This window comes from Corvus kubaryi, unplaced genomic scaffold (genome assembly GCF_017639235.1).
Source record: "Corvus kubaryi isolate FWS band 111438036 unplaced genomic scaffold, C.kubaryi_AGA036_p1.0 37301, whole genome shotgun sequence".
In the NCBI taxonomy this organism is placed as follows: Eukaryota; Metazoa; Chordata; class Aves; order Passeriformes; family Corvidae; genus Corvus; species Corvus kubaryi.
In genome coordinates, this window is record NW_024581094.1 from 1302310 (window position 1) to 1315767 (window position 13458).

General features: G+C 43.8%; 1 protein-coding gene across 7 annotated transcripts in view; it reads left to right on the forward strand.

Annotated features, from left to right (window-relative positions):
* IKZF3 (IKAROS family zinc finger 3) overlaps nt 1-13458 on the forward strand; it is a 37863-nt gene that overhangs the window by 21132 nt on the left and 3273 nt on the right. For 3 of the 7 annotated variants that reach the window (XM_042027959.1, XM_042027958.1, XM_042027957.1), the window contains 4 exons: nt 1777-2037; nt 2701-2868; nt 3828-3944; nt 10721-10837. In XM_042027959.1, the coding sequence (XP_041883893.1) occupies nt 1777-2037; nt 2701-2868; nt 3828-3944; nt 10721-10837 (663 nt within the window). The remainder of the gene's footprint in view (nt 1-1776; nt 2038-2700; nt 2869-3827; nt 3945-10720; nt 10838-13458) is intronic. The other 4 variants (XM_042027960.1, XM_042027961.1, XM_042027962.1 and 1 more) reach the window with 4 other exon arrangements.

Here is a 13458-nt window from a genome sequence, read left to right on the forward strand (position 1 = left end):
CAGATCTTTCTTTTTCAATGCTTCTTTTATGTCGCCACCTCATTTTCACTGCCACCCATTGTTTGTTCTCAGCATTTGATGTGGTTTATTACTCAGAACCAGAGCTAATACATATTCAGCAGTTCATGTTCTGTACTTTGGAGAAAGGACAAGTGATTCAGTGCCAGATTGAACTGTCTAACCCTCGGCTGGAGGGAGGAGCAGGTGGCCAGAGAACAAGACTTTCAAACAGGAAGCTGTGTGGTGCATCTCGTGGTGCTCGTCTTCACTCGGTAGCTTGAGGCACAACTTGAGTTTCAACCATAATCTGTCTCTTGTCAGAGAACCATGGAATGGTTTGGGTTAGAAGGACCTTAAAGCTCATCCAGTTCCATCCCCTGCCATGGGCAGGGACACCTTGGACACCTTCCCCTATTCCAGGTTGCTCCAAGCCCTGTCCAGCCTGGCCTTGGGCACTTCCAGGGATCCAGGGGCAGCCACAGCTTCTCTGGGCACCCTGTGCCAGGGCCTCCCCACCCTCCTAGGGAGGAATTTCTTCCATATACCCAACCTAAATTTTCCCTCTTTCACCTTAAAGCCATTCCCTCTTGTCCTGTCACTCCAGCTCATGATGAATTGTCCCTCTCTGGCTCCCTTGTGGCCCCGTCAGACACTGGAAGGTGCCATGAGGTCTCCACACAACCCTCTCTTCTCCAGGCTGAGAAGAGCCCCAACTTTCTCAGCCAACTTTAAGTAGAAAAAGCTGTCCTGGCAATTATTAAGGATTTTAATGGAAGTGCTGGTGGTGTTGGAGTTAATCGTGGAAAGGAAATTCAGCACCCTAAGATGGGAATCATCAGCTGTTTATACAGTGTGACCAATTTGCGTGTATTTTTACTCTGTTAGTAAATCATTAGCTGCTTGTTACATCCACCTTTGTCATGGAGCTGCATTCTTTTAGGCAATGCCTTTGGATTCCTCTGGTCATGGCTACAGGTCCAGGAACCTGTTTGAAGGCCCTGGATGCTGATCTGCAGGAGGTGTCAGGTTCTTTGCCACATCCTCACAAAATTACTTCAGGCAAACATTTTAGCATTTCTGGGATATATTTATTTATCAGGAAATCCTTAGCCTACCTCTGCTAGTTTTACTCACATAGTAAAGCAAGATATCAACTGCTCCTCACACGTCTGAGAGCTATGGATAAAAACTGATTTGCAAGTGAAAATTAGGATTATTGATTAGGTTTAACTAGTGAGAATCTATCCCATGGGAGTACGGGAAGTTTTACACTGACCAGACATATTTCCTAGGCTTGTTCCAAGCACCAAAGGTTCCACAAGAAGGTGTAAGTTATAAGATAAAATTACTCTTTTTAATTTTTGTCTTTCTGTATTTCCAATTCACAGGAGTAACCTGAAATGCTGATTTCTATAAAAATAATAATTTTGAGTGGTATGAATAAGTGTTTTCTTTTGAATCCTGGCTAGTAATTTCAGGAGATGTTTGTACTGTATTCTACTTTCATAATCTGTAGAAGGAAATTCTCTATCAAAGATAATTACCAGGCAGGTTAATTGTTTTTAAGGGTTACCTCACTGTGAGTATCACTAAGTGTCCATGACCAGTGAAGTTTCGTGTCTCGACTTCATTTCTTCATTCTTGCTTGTTTCAGTAAAACTTTTAGGAAGATTGATACTGTTGTTTTATATAATTCTTAGTGTGTTTTTTTCCTAAAATACTTCACTGTGCATAAGATTAGCATTTTTTCACTCCTGTGCTTTGTTTTACCTGCAGATGATGTGATTAAAGTGAAAGGTGAATACAGTGAAAGAGAGGAGAGTGCTTTAAATTCCGAGCCTATGGAAAACATGGAAGAATCTGAACTGCCTTACACATATCCCAGAGAATATAATGAATATGAGAGCATTAAACTGGAAAGACACTCGGGTTCATATGACAACGTCAGGCCAGCTAGTGGAAAGATGAATTGTGATATCTGTGGATTAGCCTGCATTAGCCTCAATGTCTTGATGGTTCATAAGCGTAGCCACACTGGTAAATATCCCTCTGTTGTTCTTGTAAGAGCTGGGGTACTGAAAGGATGATAATTTTTAATCTAGACTAGTTATTTTTAAAAAGGATACCAAAATCAGGGTTTCCTTGTTCTGTCCTTGACACCACATGTGATCTTTATCAAGTTACTCGCTGTTCTGTGCCTCACTTTACCCACCTTTCTTCTTATCGGGATTGAATATTATTAAAAGCAAGTTGGCGAGGCATTTTAAGATTTTTGGATGAAAGGCACTATGTAATTGCAGTATTTCTGGCACAAAGCAAAAGTTAATTTGGTTTTGTGCTGCCATTTTCAGTCTATGTATAAATTTCTCTCTGTGCTATACTTTGGCAACAAACCAATGAGCATCTTAAGTTTCAGCCTGCAGTAAGATAAGATTTTTTTTCTTCTAAAAATTGCTGGCTTGTTGGAATCAGCCTCCTCCGGAGTGCTTCTTTCCATGGAAGAACTGTGCAGTGTTTTCTACATATGCTACGAGCAGCTCTGACACCAGAGCTGCACCTCCCTCCCACTGAAGTCACACTCTGTGTGTTTCTATAGAAAGAAATCAATCCAATATCTCATTCTTTCCTCTTCCAAAAAGGCAGAGGACAGCATGATACCCACGTAACCATTAAATGTCCTTTTCTGTATGTCATTTTAAGGTGAACGGCCATTCCAGTGTAATCAGTGCGGAGCTTCCTTTACTCAGAAGGGAAACCTCCTCCGCCACATTAAACTACACACAGGGGAAAAACCTTTTAAGTGTCACCTGTGCAGTTATGCCTGCCAAAGGAGGGATGCGCTTACGGGTCACTTAAGGACACATTCTGGTAAGTGACTTCACAGGCACTCCATGTGTTTTGGATGTGTGTCACTGGGACACTCGGTGTGGAAAAGACAGTCAGCAAGGTTTGCTCAGCCTGTGAAAGGGTCAACACAGAGCAGTGACCACTCACTGGTGCTCCTGGAGCCAACTCGGGACTGGCTCTGTTCTTGGTGCGGAGAGAGGGACCAGGGGAACCCATGTCACAGCCCACAAACCTGCTTGCACAAATAACTCCGTGGTATTTTTACAGAATCACAGCATCATTTTGGTTGGAAAAGACCTCCAAGATTATCAAGTCTAACCTTTGACCTATCACCAGCTTGTCAGCTCATATGAGTGGAGCTGGCTATGCCAGCAAGCTCTGAACTTGAGGAGAGTGTGAGACAGATGTGCTTTGCTGGGACTTCTTCCCATCCCATTCTAAGCTGTGAGGAAAGCTCCACGAGCATAATCCCAGGCAGATGACTCTATTGCCACCTCACCGTGGTGTAGTGCCTTTCATCTGAATCTCTTAAAATGCTCAACAGATGTTTCTTCTCAAGCCTGGTAGGGTGTTCTGTCCATTTTACAGACGGGGAAATGGAGGCACAGAGCTGAGGTGACTTGGATAACAAGCCAGGTATAATTCGATCTTAGTTGCCCCAGTTCTGCAAGAGCCAGGTTGTGCTTGCCCTTGAATTTGTCTATCCTGTGTTCTACATGGGTTCAGAAAGAAAACCTTGACTCTAAATGATAGATGTTATCTCTGCACTGCACTGTACAGAAAAAGGCTCAACCTCACAAAGAATCAAAGTCAAAGATGAGCTTATCTGCCAAGGATAAATGAGATTCTAATTTAATCAAGGCCAGCAGTGTGGTGCTGTCCCCCACAAGCACAATGCTAAAACCATCATGCTTCAAGCAAGACAGCGTTTTAGTGGTTTCTTGTGGTTATTTTAATTATTTTATTGTTTCTTGTTCTAGTGGAGAAGCCGTACAAATGTGAGTTTTGTGGAAGGAGCTACAAGCAGAGGAGCTCATTAGAGGAGCACAAGGAGCGGTGCCGGACCTACCTGCAGAACGCTGGCATGTGTGAGGCCGGTGAGTTTATCACATTACAGTGGTTTTGGGGTTTGGGTACATTACAGGGCTTGTAAAAGGGCATCTGGTGAGCTGTTAACCCACAGCCTGAGAACAGCTTTTCCTACACACCTTTTCAGTAACCTGAGGGGCTATAATGTTCTAAAGGGGCTGGTTTATCACAGTCCTCAGGCAGGTAGTTAGAGAGTGCTTTTATTTTAATCACTTTTTCCTTTCTCAGTTACTTTGTGTAAAAATACCTTGTACCCAGCATTTCTGGAGGTGATGATCAGTGAGTTAAATTATTCCTACATTAATGCTGTTATGTGGCTCATTTTACGGGATGAGTTGTTGACAACCGTTGTTCCTGTCTTGGTGTGTTCTTATTCTATTACTTTAGAATAAGAACTGTTAGAATTTGCAGCAGTTCCAGTGGCCTGGATCCAGGACATGAAAAGGGAGTGGTATCCCAAAACTCACTGACAGATCAGCTTAGGAGGGAGTGAGAGGTAAAAGGCGGCTTTGAGTATAGAGCTGCCTTTGGAAAAGATAAAATGTATCAAAACATGTTTTTTTTCTTATTTACCATTTTGCAGTCAGTGCCGCAGTTCCAAAATACTTTGGTGAAAAGTAACCACCATAATCTTTGTCCTTGATTTACCTGAACCGCTCAAATCCTAAAATGAACTATGTGATTTGAGTCTCACAATACACCAGTAAGTCAGGAAAGAATTGCTCTTCCCATTCAGAGTCAGGGAGTGGCTGTGACTTCCCAAAGGATTCTGTGACTGATCTAAGCAGAGCTGAGGCTACAGTTTCAGAATTCAGGCTCCCATCTTTTGCTATGCAGCCTTGAAAAACCACCAAATAATGGAAACATGAAATCAAAGAGGGTTTGGGATGGAAAGGACCTTGAAGATCATCCAATGCCACCCCCTGCCATGGGCAGGGACACATTCCAGTATCCCAGGTTGCTTCAAGTCCCATCCAACATGGCCTTGGACACTTCCAGGGATGGGGCAGCAACAGCTTCTCTGAGCAACCTGTGCCAGGGCCTCAGCACCCTCACAGAGAGGAATTTCCTCCTAATAACTCTATCAACAACAGTAAGGCCAAGATTCTGCAAGAATCATCACAAGCCAGGCCTGAAAATCAGTGGGAAGAGCCATTGATATGTGATGATAACCTTGGGTACAGGTATCCCTATGTTGTGCAGAGTGAGTAGGTTGGTGTTTCAGGCTTTGTGACACACGCAGGAAAACTCCCAAAGAACAATGATTTAACAAAGTGTTTCATAGAGGTTTTTAATAGTTTTATAGTTTTTGGGGGTCTCTCTTCTTGTCAGCACACAACGTATTTCTTGGAGTATTAGTAGAAGTAACTGGTTATCAGCACATCAGCAAGTTTTGGGTTTCGTGAGAACCCCTACATGTTGTAACTGTGGTTTGTGTTACAGTACACACTCCCATGATGGCAAACACTCAACATGTCCACCCGTGAAAATGGAAAACATGAGATCTGCTGCAGGTTTCTGCTTTGAAATCATTCTCATGGTTTAGAAGCATTTCAGAATAGCAACATTTCACCCCTTATCCCGAGCCTGAGGTGCAGTCCTTGCTGCAGCAGTGCAGGGAGCCTTAACTGGTCACAGGGAATGCAAATTCCCAGCGTGCCAAGAGGTGGCTGCTCCCTGGCCTTGGAGACCTTCACACCCTTACAAGTATTGCAGTGTTGTTAGGGAAGTAGGAAACTTTATGAAAAATGGGAACTTCTAGGGCATTTCCATCCAGTTCCCTGGTATCAACAGCAAGTTGGATGACAGAATCAGGGAGTGGGAAAGCTGGAAAGACTCTCAGAAGGTCATTTACTACATTCCATTTATTTTTTTCCCCTAAGTATAGCACTTTGCATTTGTGCTTAGTAAACATCCTCCTTCCGTTACCGACCCTTTCCCTACTTCTCCACATCATTTTGAATTTTGGTGTTTTTCTGAATTCCTCGCAAGCTTCTCAGCCTGGTCTGGTGGAAGGTGTCCCTGCCCATGGCAGGAAGGTGAAACTGGATGACCTTTAAGGTCCCTTCCAACTCAAACCATTCCACAATTCTATGATTCTCACATGGAGTCATCTTTAGACACAAAAGTGCTCTACATGCTATCATCCCTAATTGATTAACATATTTAAAAGCATAAGGACCATAGTAACCATTCTAGTTGCTTTTTACTGCCAGGCTTGCATGTTCCAAATGTGGAAATATTTCTAAAAGAAAAGTTTCATGTAACAATACAGTTGGAGCATTGTTCCTGATAACCGTCTCTCTCACATTGTTCTCATTGCACAATCACCCAATTCTGTTCCACTCTCCCTTCTTGAGTGACCACACAGAGATGCTACAGGAAGCAATGCCTCTAATTTCAGCTCAGCTTTGTACTTGGGGGGTTTGGTAACGATATCTGCATGTTCTAAAAATTCTACTCACATTGGTTGGTGTGGCAGAAACCACACTATGGGAACAGCTCAGTGCAGGGTGAGTGTTGGTGTGTGCTTGGGGCTGGGAGATCATCCGCTCTCTCTCCAGATACAGAGTGACATGGTGGCCTAGAGATGGATCTCCCATCCCTGGAAGTGTTCAAGGCTGGGTTCTACAGGGCTTGGAACAACCTGGCCTAGTGGGAGGTGTCCCTGCCCCTGGCAGGGGGGTGGTACAAGATGATCCTTAAGGTCCCTTCCAACCCAAACCACTCAGTGAACCCATGATGGCCAGGGAACAGCACTGTTCGGAGTGGTAGCTCCTCACCCAGCACTCACAAGACAACATAAAGAGTCTTCATAATGAATAATTCACACTGGCAGGAAAATGGTCCTCTGGAAGTGCTTTGTACAGGCAGGATTACATCTGAGATGTACTCTGAGATGGGCAGCAGTGCTGAGAGCAGCATGGACACCTCTCGGGGGGTCAGTGGAGACCACCCTCAGCCCTGCTGCTGGCTGAGCAGGAGAGGGGCACCCAGCTTTAATACCATATAAAATTCCATGCTTAGGAGCTCAACTTCCCATGTAATTCCAGAGTCACTGATTAGATCTGACCAAAAGGGACAAGGTGATTTATTTGGGCTGCAGAGTTTCTTTCAGCATCTTCAGAGGTTTTTTTTGCCTTCTCATCCTGCAGTTGAGCCATCAGAGCCCTGAGCTTGCTGGATATCCTGAGATCCCAGGCTGCTGTACACTCAGTGCTTTGGAAGTCTGGATTTTTTATACTTTTTTTTTTTCTCAGTGTAATTTTGAGCAAAGCACTTGACCATTTCAGTTAGTCCAGCCTGAATTTTGTTTTTAGATACATGTTATAGTGTCCATGTGACATTATAGTGCATTACTTAGTTATTTAAATCACAATATGCAGTGGAATTGTCCAGAGGGAGGATCATTGAAGAGGAACACAGGGCATGATTACTTTTCTGTGTTTGAGAAGCCTTTGGAGAATTTGGAGTGATTAAAAAAAGGTTTCCTAAATGCTAAATATTAATCTTGGATTGTTTAATAAGTGATCCAGAAGAAAAAGTTGGATGAGATAATTTTCAGTTAGTTTCTGGGTACAGAGAGCAGTGTTGTGGGTGAGAACCTGTATAACCACCTTCATCTTATTGGGAGCAGACACTTTTCCCCTCAGGCCAGGTTGTGAAAATGTCATCAAAGACCTTTTGTGGCCCATAAATATTTTTTTCTTTAAGAAAAAACAGGCGGTAGCAAGGAGTCAGAAATCTTAATGTGAAAGCAAAGACCCTCAGCATTAAAATAAAAGGGCAGAGAACCATGAAGCTGGGAGATTGATTCTACAGAAGTCCCAGAACATGTTATGTAGGTCAATAGTTACTGTCTCTGCAGATCTCCTCTGAGGAAAGACTCTGTTATCCCTGCAGGAAGCCCTCGTCTGCCCTCCTGACATTAATTTAACAATTAAAGTTCCCTTGGTGGCACATAAATAATGTTGACAAGTCATCCCTGATATGCTAAGTGCAACTTCCAGTGTGCTCCTGGGGCTGGGAGGGCCGACAGCAGCTCCGTGCTGAGTCCTGTTAGGATAGGGAAAAAGACTCTGAAAATGTGGAATTAAAGCTTTGCTAGAGCAACCCATGGGTCCTCAGGGTGCAACTCCTGGAGGTAAAGACTGAGAAAAAGAGGAACTAGAACAACAAAATCAGAAAAACAAAGAACTGGTAGGGACCAGGGAGCTGTTTTTATGATATGGGTGAATTGTGTTTTCTTTCTTTTTTTTTTTTACAAAGAAAAAAGTACATTTTTGACTACACAGCACTGTTTGTATTATTTTGTTCAGGGTTGTTGGGGTTTTGAAAATTTAGATTACTGTTGTTAATGACTTGTGCAATGATCCAGTCAAGATTATGAGGTTTTGGGGTTGGGAGTAGTTCGAACTTTGGACTACAGTCATCTAACGTTATATAATTTATATAACGTTATATAATATAATAAAATATAAAGAACTCAGGATGAATATGCCAGGCTTTGGAGCATGAGAATTAAACAGAAGTCCTGAAATTAAAAATCCTATAATTTTCAAGACCAAACTAGAGCTTCTGGCCCAAGCCCAAGTAGGTGATTACACTCTGCCTCCCTCCCTTCCCCTCAGAGTGTCACCTTAACCTGGTGTTTTGTCTCACTTCATGCAGCTCTTACATCGTGTCTGGGTATTTCATGCTGGGAGCAGGGATGAATATATTTATGGGAGCCTCCAAACATACTGGAGTAATTTGAAATAAAACTGAAACTAAAAGAGCAGTGTGGTATTACCTTCAAGGCACTTCATGCCCAGCACAGGGCTGGTTGTCACGTACATCCCAAGGTCCCAGGACTGTGACCGAGTGGAGCCAGGCCCTGTTATCCCATCCTCACTGACTCATATTCATAGCTGGTGTTTGTGGCACCAAGTACCTCTGAAACACTTCACGTTTTCAAACTGCTGAACAAACATGAACAAATAGTTCTGGCTGAGGTTTGGTGAGTCATGGTTTGTGCTGACTGAAACTCATGTTATCAGGAGCAGCACTGACAAACAGGTACAGAGGACAGACTGAAACGCTCAGGGAAAGGCTGCACAGAGCTGGGAAGGATGAAGCTGCACTTCCAGCACTTGCTCTACTGGGCAAACAGAAATTTAGGTCTGATACTCAATAAATCTGTATTTAGCAGGACTGAAGTGATACCAAAGTGTTCCTATCACTTTCCTCTGGCACTGCTTGTCTCTTACTTAGGCTGTGCTTCATATATTCAGGGAGACCTCATTTTGGCCTTCCAGTGCCTTAAGGGATTTACAAAAAGGAGGCAGAAGGATTTTTTGTACAGGCAGAGAGTGACAGAACAAGGGACAGTGGTTTCAGACTGCCAGAGGGTAGGGTTGGGGTGGGATGTAAGAAGAAATTCTTCCCTCTGAGGGTGGGGAGGCCCTGGCACAGAAGCTGAGGCTGCTCCATCCCCGTAAGTGTCCAAGGCCAGTTTGGACAGGGCTTGGAGCACCCTGGGCTAGTGGAAGGTGTCCCTGCCCACGGCAGGGGGTGGGAATGCATGATCTTCAAGGTCCCTTCCAACTCAAATCATTCCATGTTTCCATGATTCTATATTTAGATATGTTGGTGTATGTACAGTAACACAGCAACCAGGACTCTCTCACAGTGAGATCCAACCTTTTATACTACCTTGGGAAAGTAAATCAGCCCTTTTGTCCTCAGCTTGGAGATTCCAACTCCTACAGACTTGGGCAGTCCATTAAGGTGTGTCCACTTCTCAGCATAGTGATCCCTGTCACCAGTACTCTTAGCAATGAGTTTACTCTTTATTATAATTTTTGATATAAAAGTGCCACTCCAGATGGGTGTTGTTGAGGTGTGAGCAGGGTTTGGGGGGAAGCCACAGCAGTTACGATCAGTATTAGTGTGGTAGTAGTGATATGAGGTGGCAAGCTCTCCAGCTCAAGGCCTCTGCAGCCTCCAGGAGCTGAGAGCAAGCACAGCTTCTGTGCAGTGCTGGGCAGTACTTGGCACAGCTGAGGAGAGCTCTGGAAAACGGGAAGAGCCTTAAGTGGCCCAGTCCCAAAGGAGTCATCACAGGACACAGGTACTTTTCCAAAAATTAGAAATCTGGGAGGTTGTAAAAAGCTTTAAAACACAGAGGTAACATGCATAGTTAGTTTTAGCTGTAGCATTTAGGAAAAAAAATTGTGACGGTAACACCTGGGAAGAAAAAGAGTTAGAAATTTTCAATTTTGAGAAGTTTTACTGCTTTTATTTTACTGGAACACTGATACATATCATACAAGTTTCTTAGTGATTTGTTAAGACATCTATGACTGATATCTGAAAAGTGCAGCAAGAGGACTGAGTGTCTCCTCCTGCAGCTCGAAGCACTGTGAGTGTGCAGGTGTCACCCAGCCTTACTCAGAATAAAAAAGAAAGGCCAGCAGAGCTTCTCTCTCCATCTGCAACTTAACCAACCTTCCAGCCAGTTCATTTACTTCCTCTCACTGGCGACAGTTCTGGTTTGTGCTCCCCCATGAGTGAGCTCGGGGCTGTGCTGCCACTGACCACAACGGGTACTCAGAGAGCAGGAGCGACAGAAAAAGCAAAACCAGCTTTGCATTATATCTCCAAACTGTTTCCTCCAGTTATGTGGCCAACTGGAGATTAAACCAGTCAGTTCTTCCTTTTTTTTGTCTTTTTTTTTCCCTTTTCACCTACGTGTTGTGTTTTTTTCTCTTTTTTTCCTTCCTTTTCACATTTTCCAACCTAGCCAGCGTGGAGGCAAGGCACATCAAGGCAGAGATGGGGACTGAAAGAGCCCTTGTGCTGGACAGGCTAGCGAGCAACGTGGCAAAGAGAAAAAGCTCAATGCCTCAGAAATTTATTGGTAAGAACAAAACCCCTTTTCATCTGCAACAGTTAAATACGTGCGGGTCGGTAACAAACAGTACAATGCCTCTGCTTCTTTTCAATATCCTGCTCAAGCTTAGCACCTAATACAAAAGAATAAAGTAACACTGATTTTTCTGATGGGGTTTTAGTGATTTGTTGTAGGGGGTTGATTAAAATAAAAAGAATTTGTTCTGTTGGCTGCTTAAACTGGGTGGAAGCTACCGTTGTGCCTTGTGTCTTTATGTAGGTGATTTATAAATATATTTTATGAGTTTCCACGTGCCATTTCTGTATCTATGCATTTGAAATATTCTCTGCTAGGATCTAGAGCAAGCAAAGAACAGGAAAGTTAATGTTTTGTCAGCAGGAGCTGAAGATTCCTGCAGGATTCATGTGTGGAATAAGGCCTAAAGACAGAAAAGTATTGGATTTCTCTTAGTCATCCTCCTAAATTTGTCTATGATTAAAAAATATCAAATCCTTTCTTGTGGTAATTTAAGCAAGCAGATGTCTCCATAGTATTTTCTTTGCATTTAATTGTACACAATCAGAGTTTTGCATGTTTGGGATCTTAAATACTAGTTAGGCAAGTTCTGGGTTTCAGCGAACACCTGATCCTCTTGGCCAGTCTTATTTCATCAGCCTGCTTTTAAAGAAAATAAAATGCAACCCAGTGTCCTAAGGAAAACCCTTAGTCAGCAGTTATATAATATTGGTGCTGGTGAAGCCTTATTTGTGCTGTTTGTAGGGTTATATAAGGTAACAAGTGCTTTTTTTTTTTATGGCTTAATATAAAGTTCACCTTCTGAGTGGGGCCCACGTGGGGAGGGAGAGATGTGGGCTGGGAGAGCAGGCAGGGCTCCCACAGCTGCTGCAGCCAAACCCCTGGCACAGGGTATGCCAGCTCCAGAGCCAGGTAAGGGTGTGCAGCCAGATCCATCCAGGTAAAGCTGTGCAGCTGGATGCATCCCAGATAAAGGTGTGCAGCTGGATCCATCCACCCAGGAAACTAACTCAGTTTTTGAAAATAATGGAGCTCCTAGTGGCTTTGGTGGGAGGCACTGGGCTTTCATCTACGAAAACTGGTCACATTTATTGATTTATTTTACGTTATTGTGGCTTTCTAAAGGTGACCTCGTAGCACAGCCACACCAGCACACTCCATCTGAATGCCTTTGATGCTCAGGACTGAAACTGGGCCTTTGGAGCTCGGCCCTTACATGTCGTGCTGTGATTCAAAAAGCAATACTAATGCAAATTGGTTTGTAATTCTTTAGCTTCCTCTATTTTAGCATTTTTTCAGCTCTCTCATTGTGCAATCACCAGCAGTTTGACCTTTATGCATTTTATTAAACACGCCTGCAGCAGGATGCACCCCCTCAGCATAGGCCTAACATGAAGAACTAGTGGGTTTGGGGTTTCCTTTGGCGGCCAATGAGCACCTGTGCGGCCCAGACCCTTTAGGATTTGTGCTGGTGCTGGATGGCATGAACTGGCACTGCACACACAGGTGATTGTGTGGAGAAGCTGGAGAACCCATCACAGTTCACCTAAAGGCACAAAATAAGCAGTTTCTGAAACTTGCTGTTTTTCTAGAGCTTCTGTGATTGTTCTTGTTAAATTAAATGTGAAAACATTTCCCCCTTGGTCTCTTGTATCCCTGGGAAGGATATTTTCAGGAGCAGGCTGTCCGACCTTGGTCTGACTCCTGTGCCTTTCTGACCTGCCCTTGTCAGATCTCGGATCTGACAGCCCAGCATGGGGATTCCTTGGGAAATCTGGGAATGAGTGCTGATGTCTCATTTAGTCAGGAAGCAGGGACAGGGATATACACTAACAAGGCATCTTTGTTTGGCTCGTTTCTCTGAATGAAGTCTATTGATCGGAAGAAAAACCCCTTTATTGTAATTGGAGGGCTCTGCAGGGATTCAGACAAGCACCAGGAGTCTCGCCCACTTTCTTTTTCACATTTCCATCCCCAGAAGCTGCCTCGTGCGTACCAGTACAAGTCCCACACAAGGGCAGGGACCACCAGACCCTGCACTTGACTCTTCACCTCTGCACCAGGCCCCTCTTCAGAGCCTTTTCCTGGGGGGAGCCTTAAAATCTGCCAGGACAGTGGAATCACAAAGCACTGCAAGACTTTCAGTGATCTTTAGGAGCTGGACTCGATGGTCCTGGTGGGTCCCTTCCAGCTTGGGATATTCCACAATCCTGTGATCATACATCATGTTTTTTGTGTCTTACATTACGACAGTGAATCCTAACACCAAAATTTTTAGGCAGTCCTGTCTTTTTTGCTTTTGTTGCCTTTTTTTATTTTTAAATTTCCAAGTTATTCACATCTTTCACTTGCCTGGAGCTGCTTTTATGAGTCACTCAAAAGTACTGTGGCATTTTGTTTCCTTCCATGTGAAGCTGGATGGCGAGTGGTGCTGAGGGCTGGAAGCAGTTACACTCTTGTGGTTCGTTAACCTTTTGGAGTGTTTTATAAGAGAAACGTGAGCTCTCTGGGTTTTTCTGCCTCTGCAGTGAAACCCCACGAGTTTCATACACATTGAGTCACGGTGTTGACAGGTGACTGATAAACATCTGCACCAGTCGAGTTACCGTAAC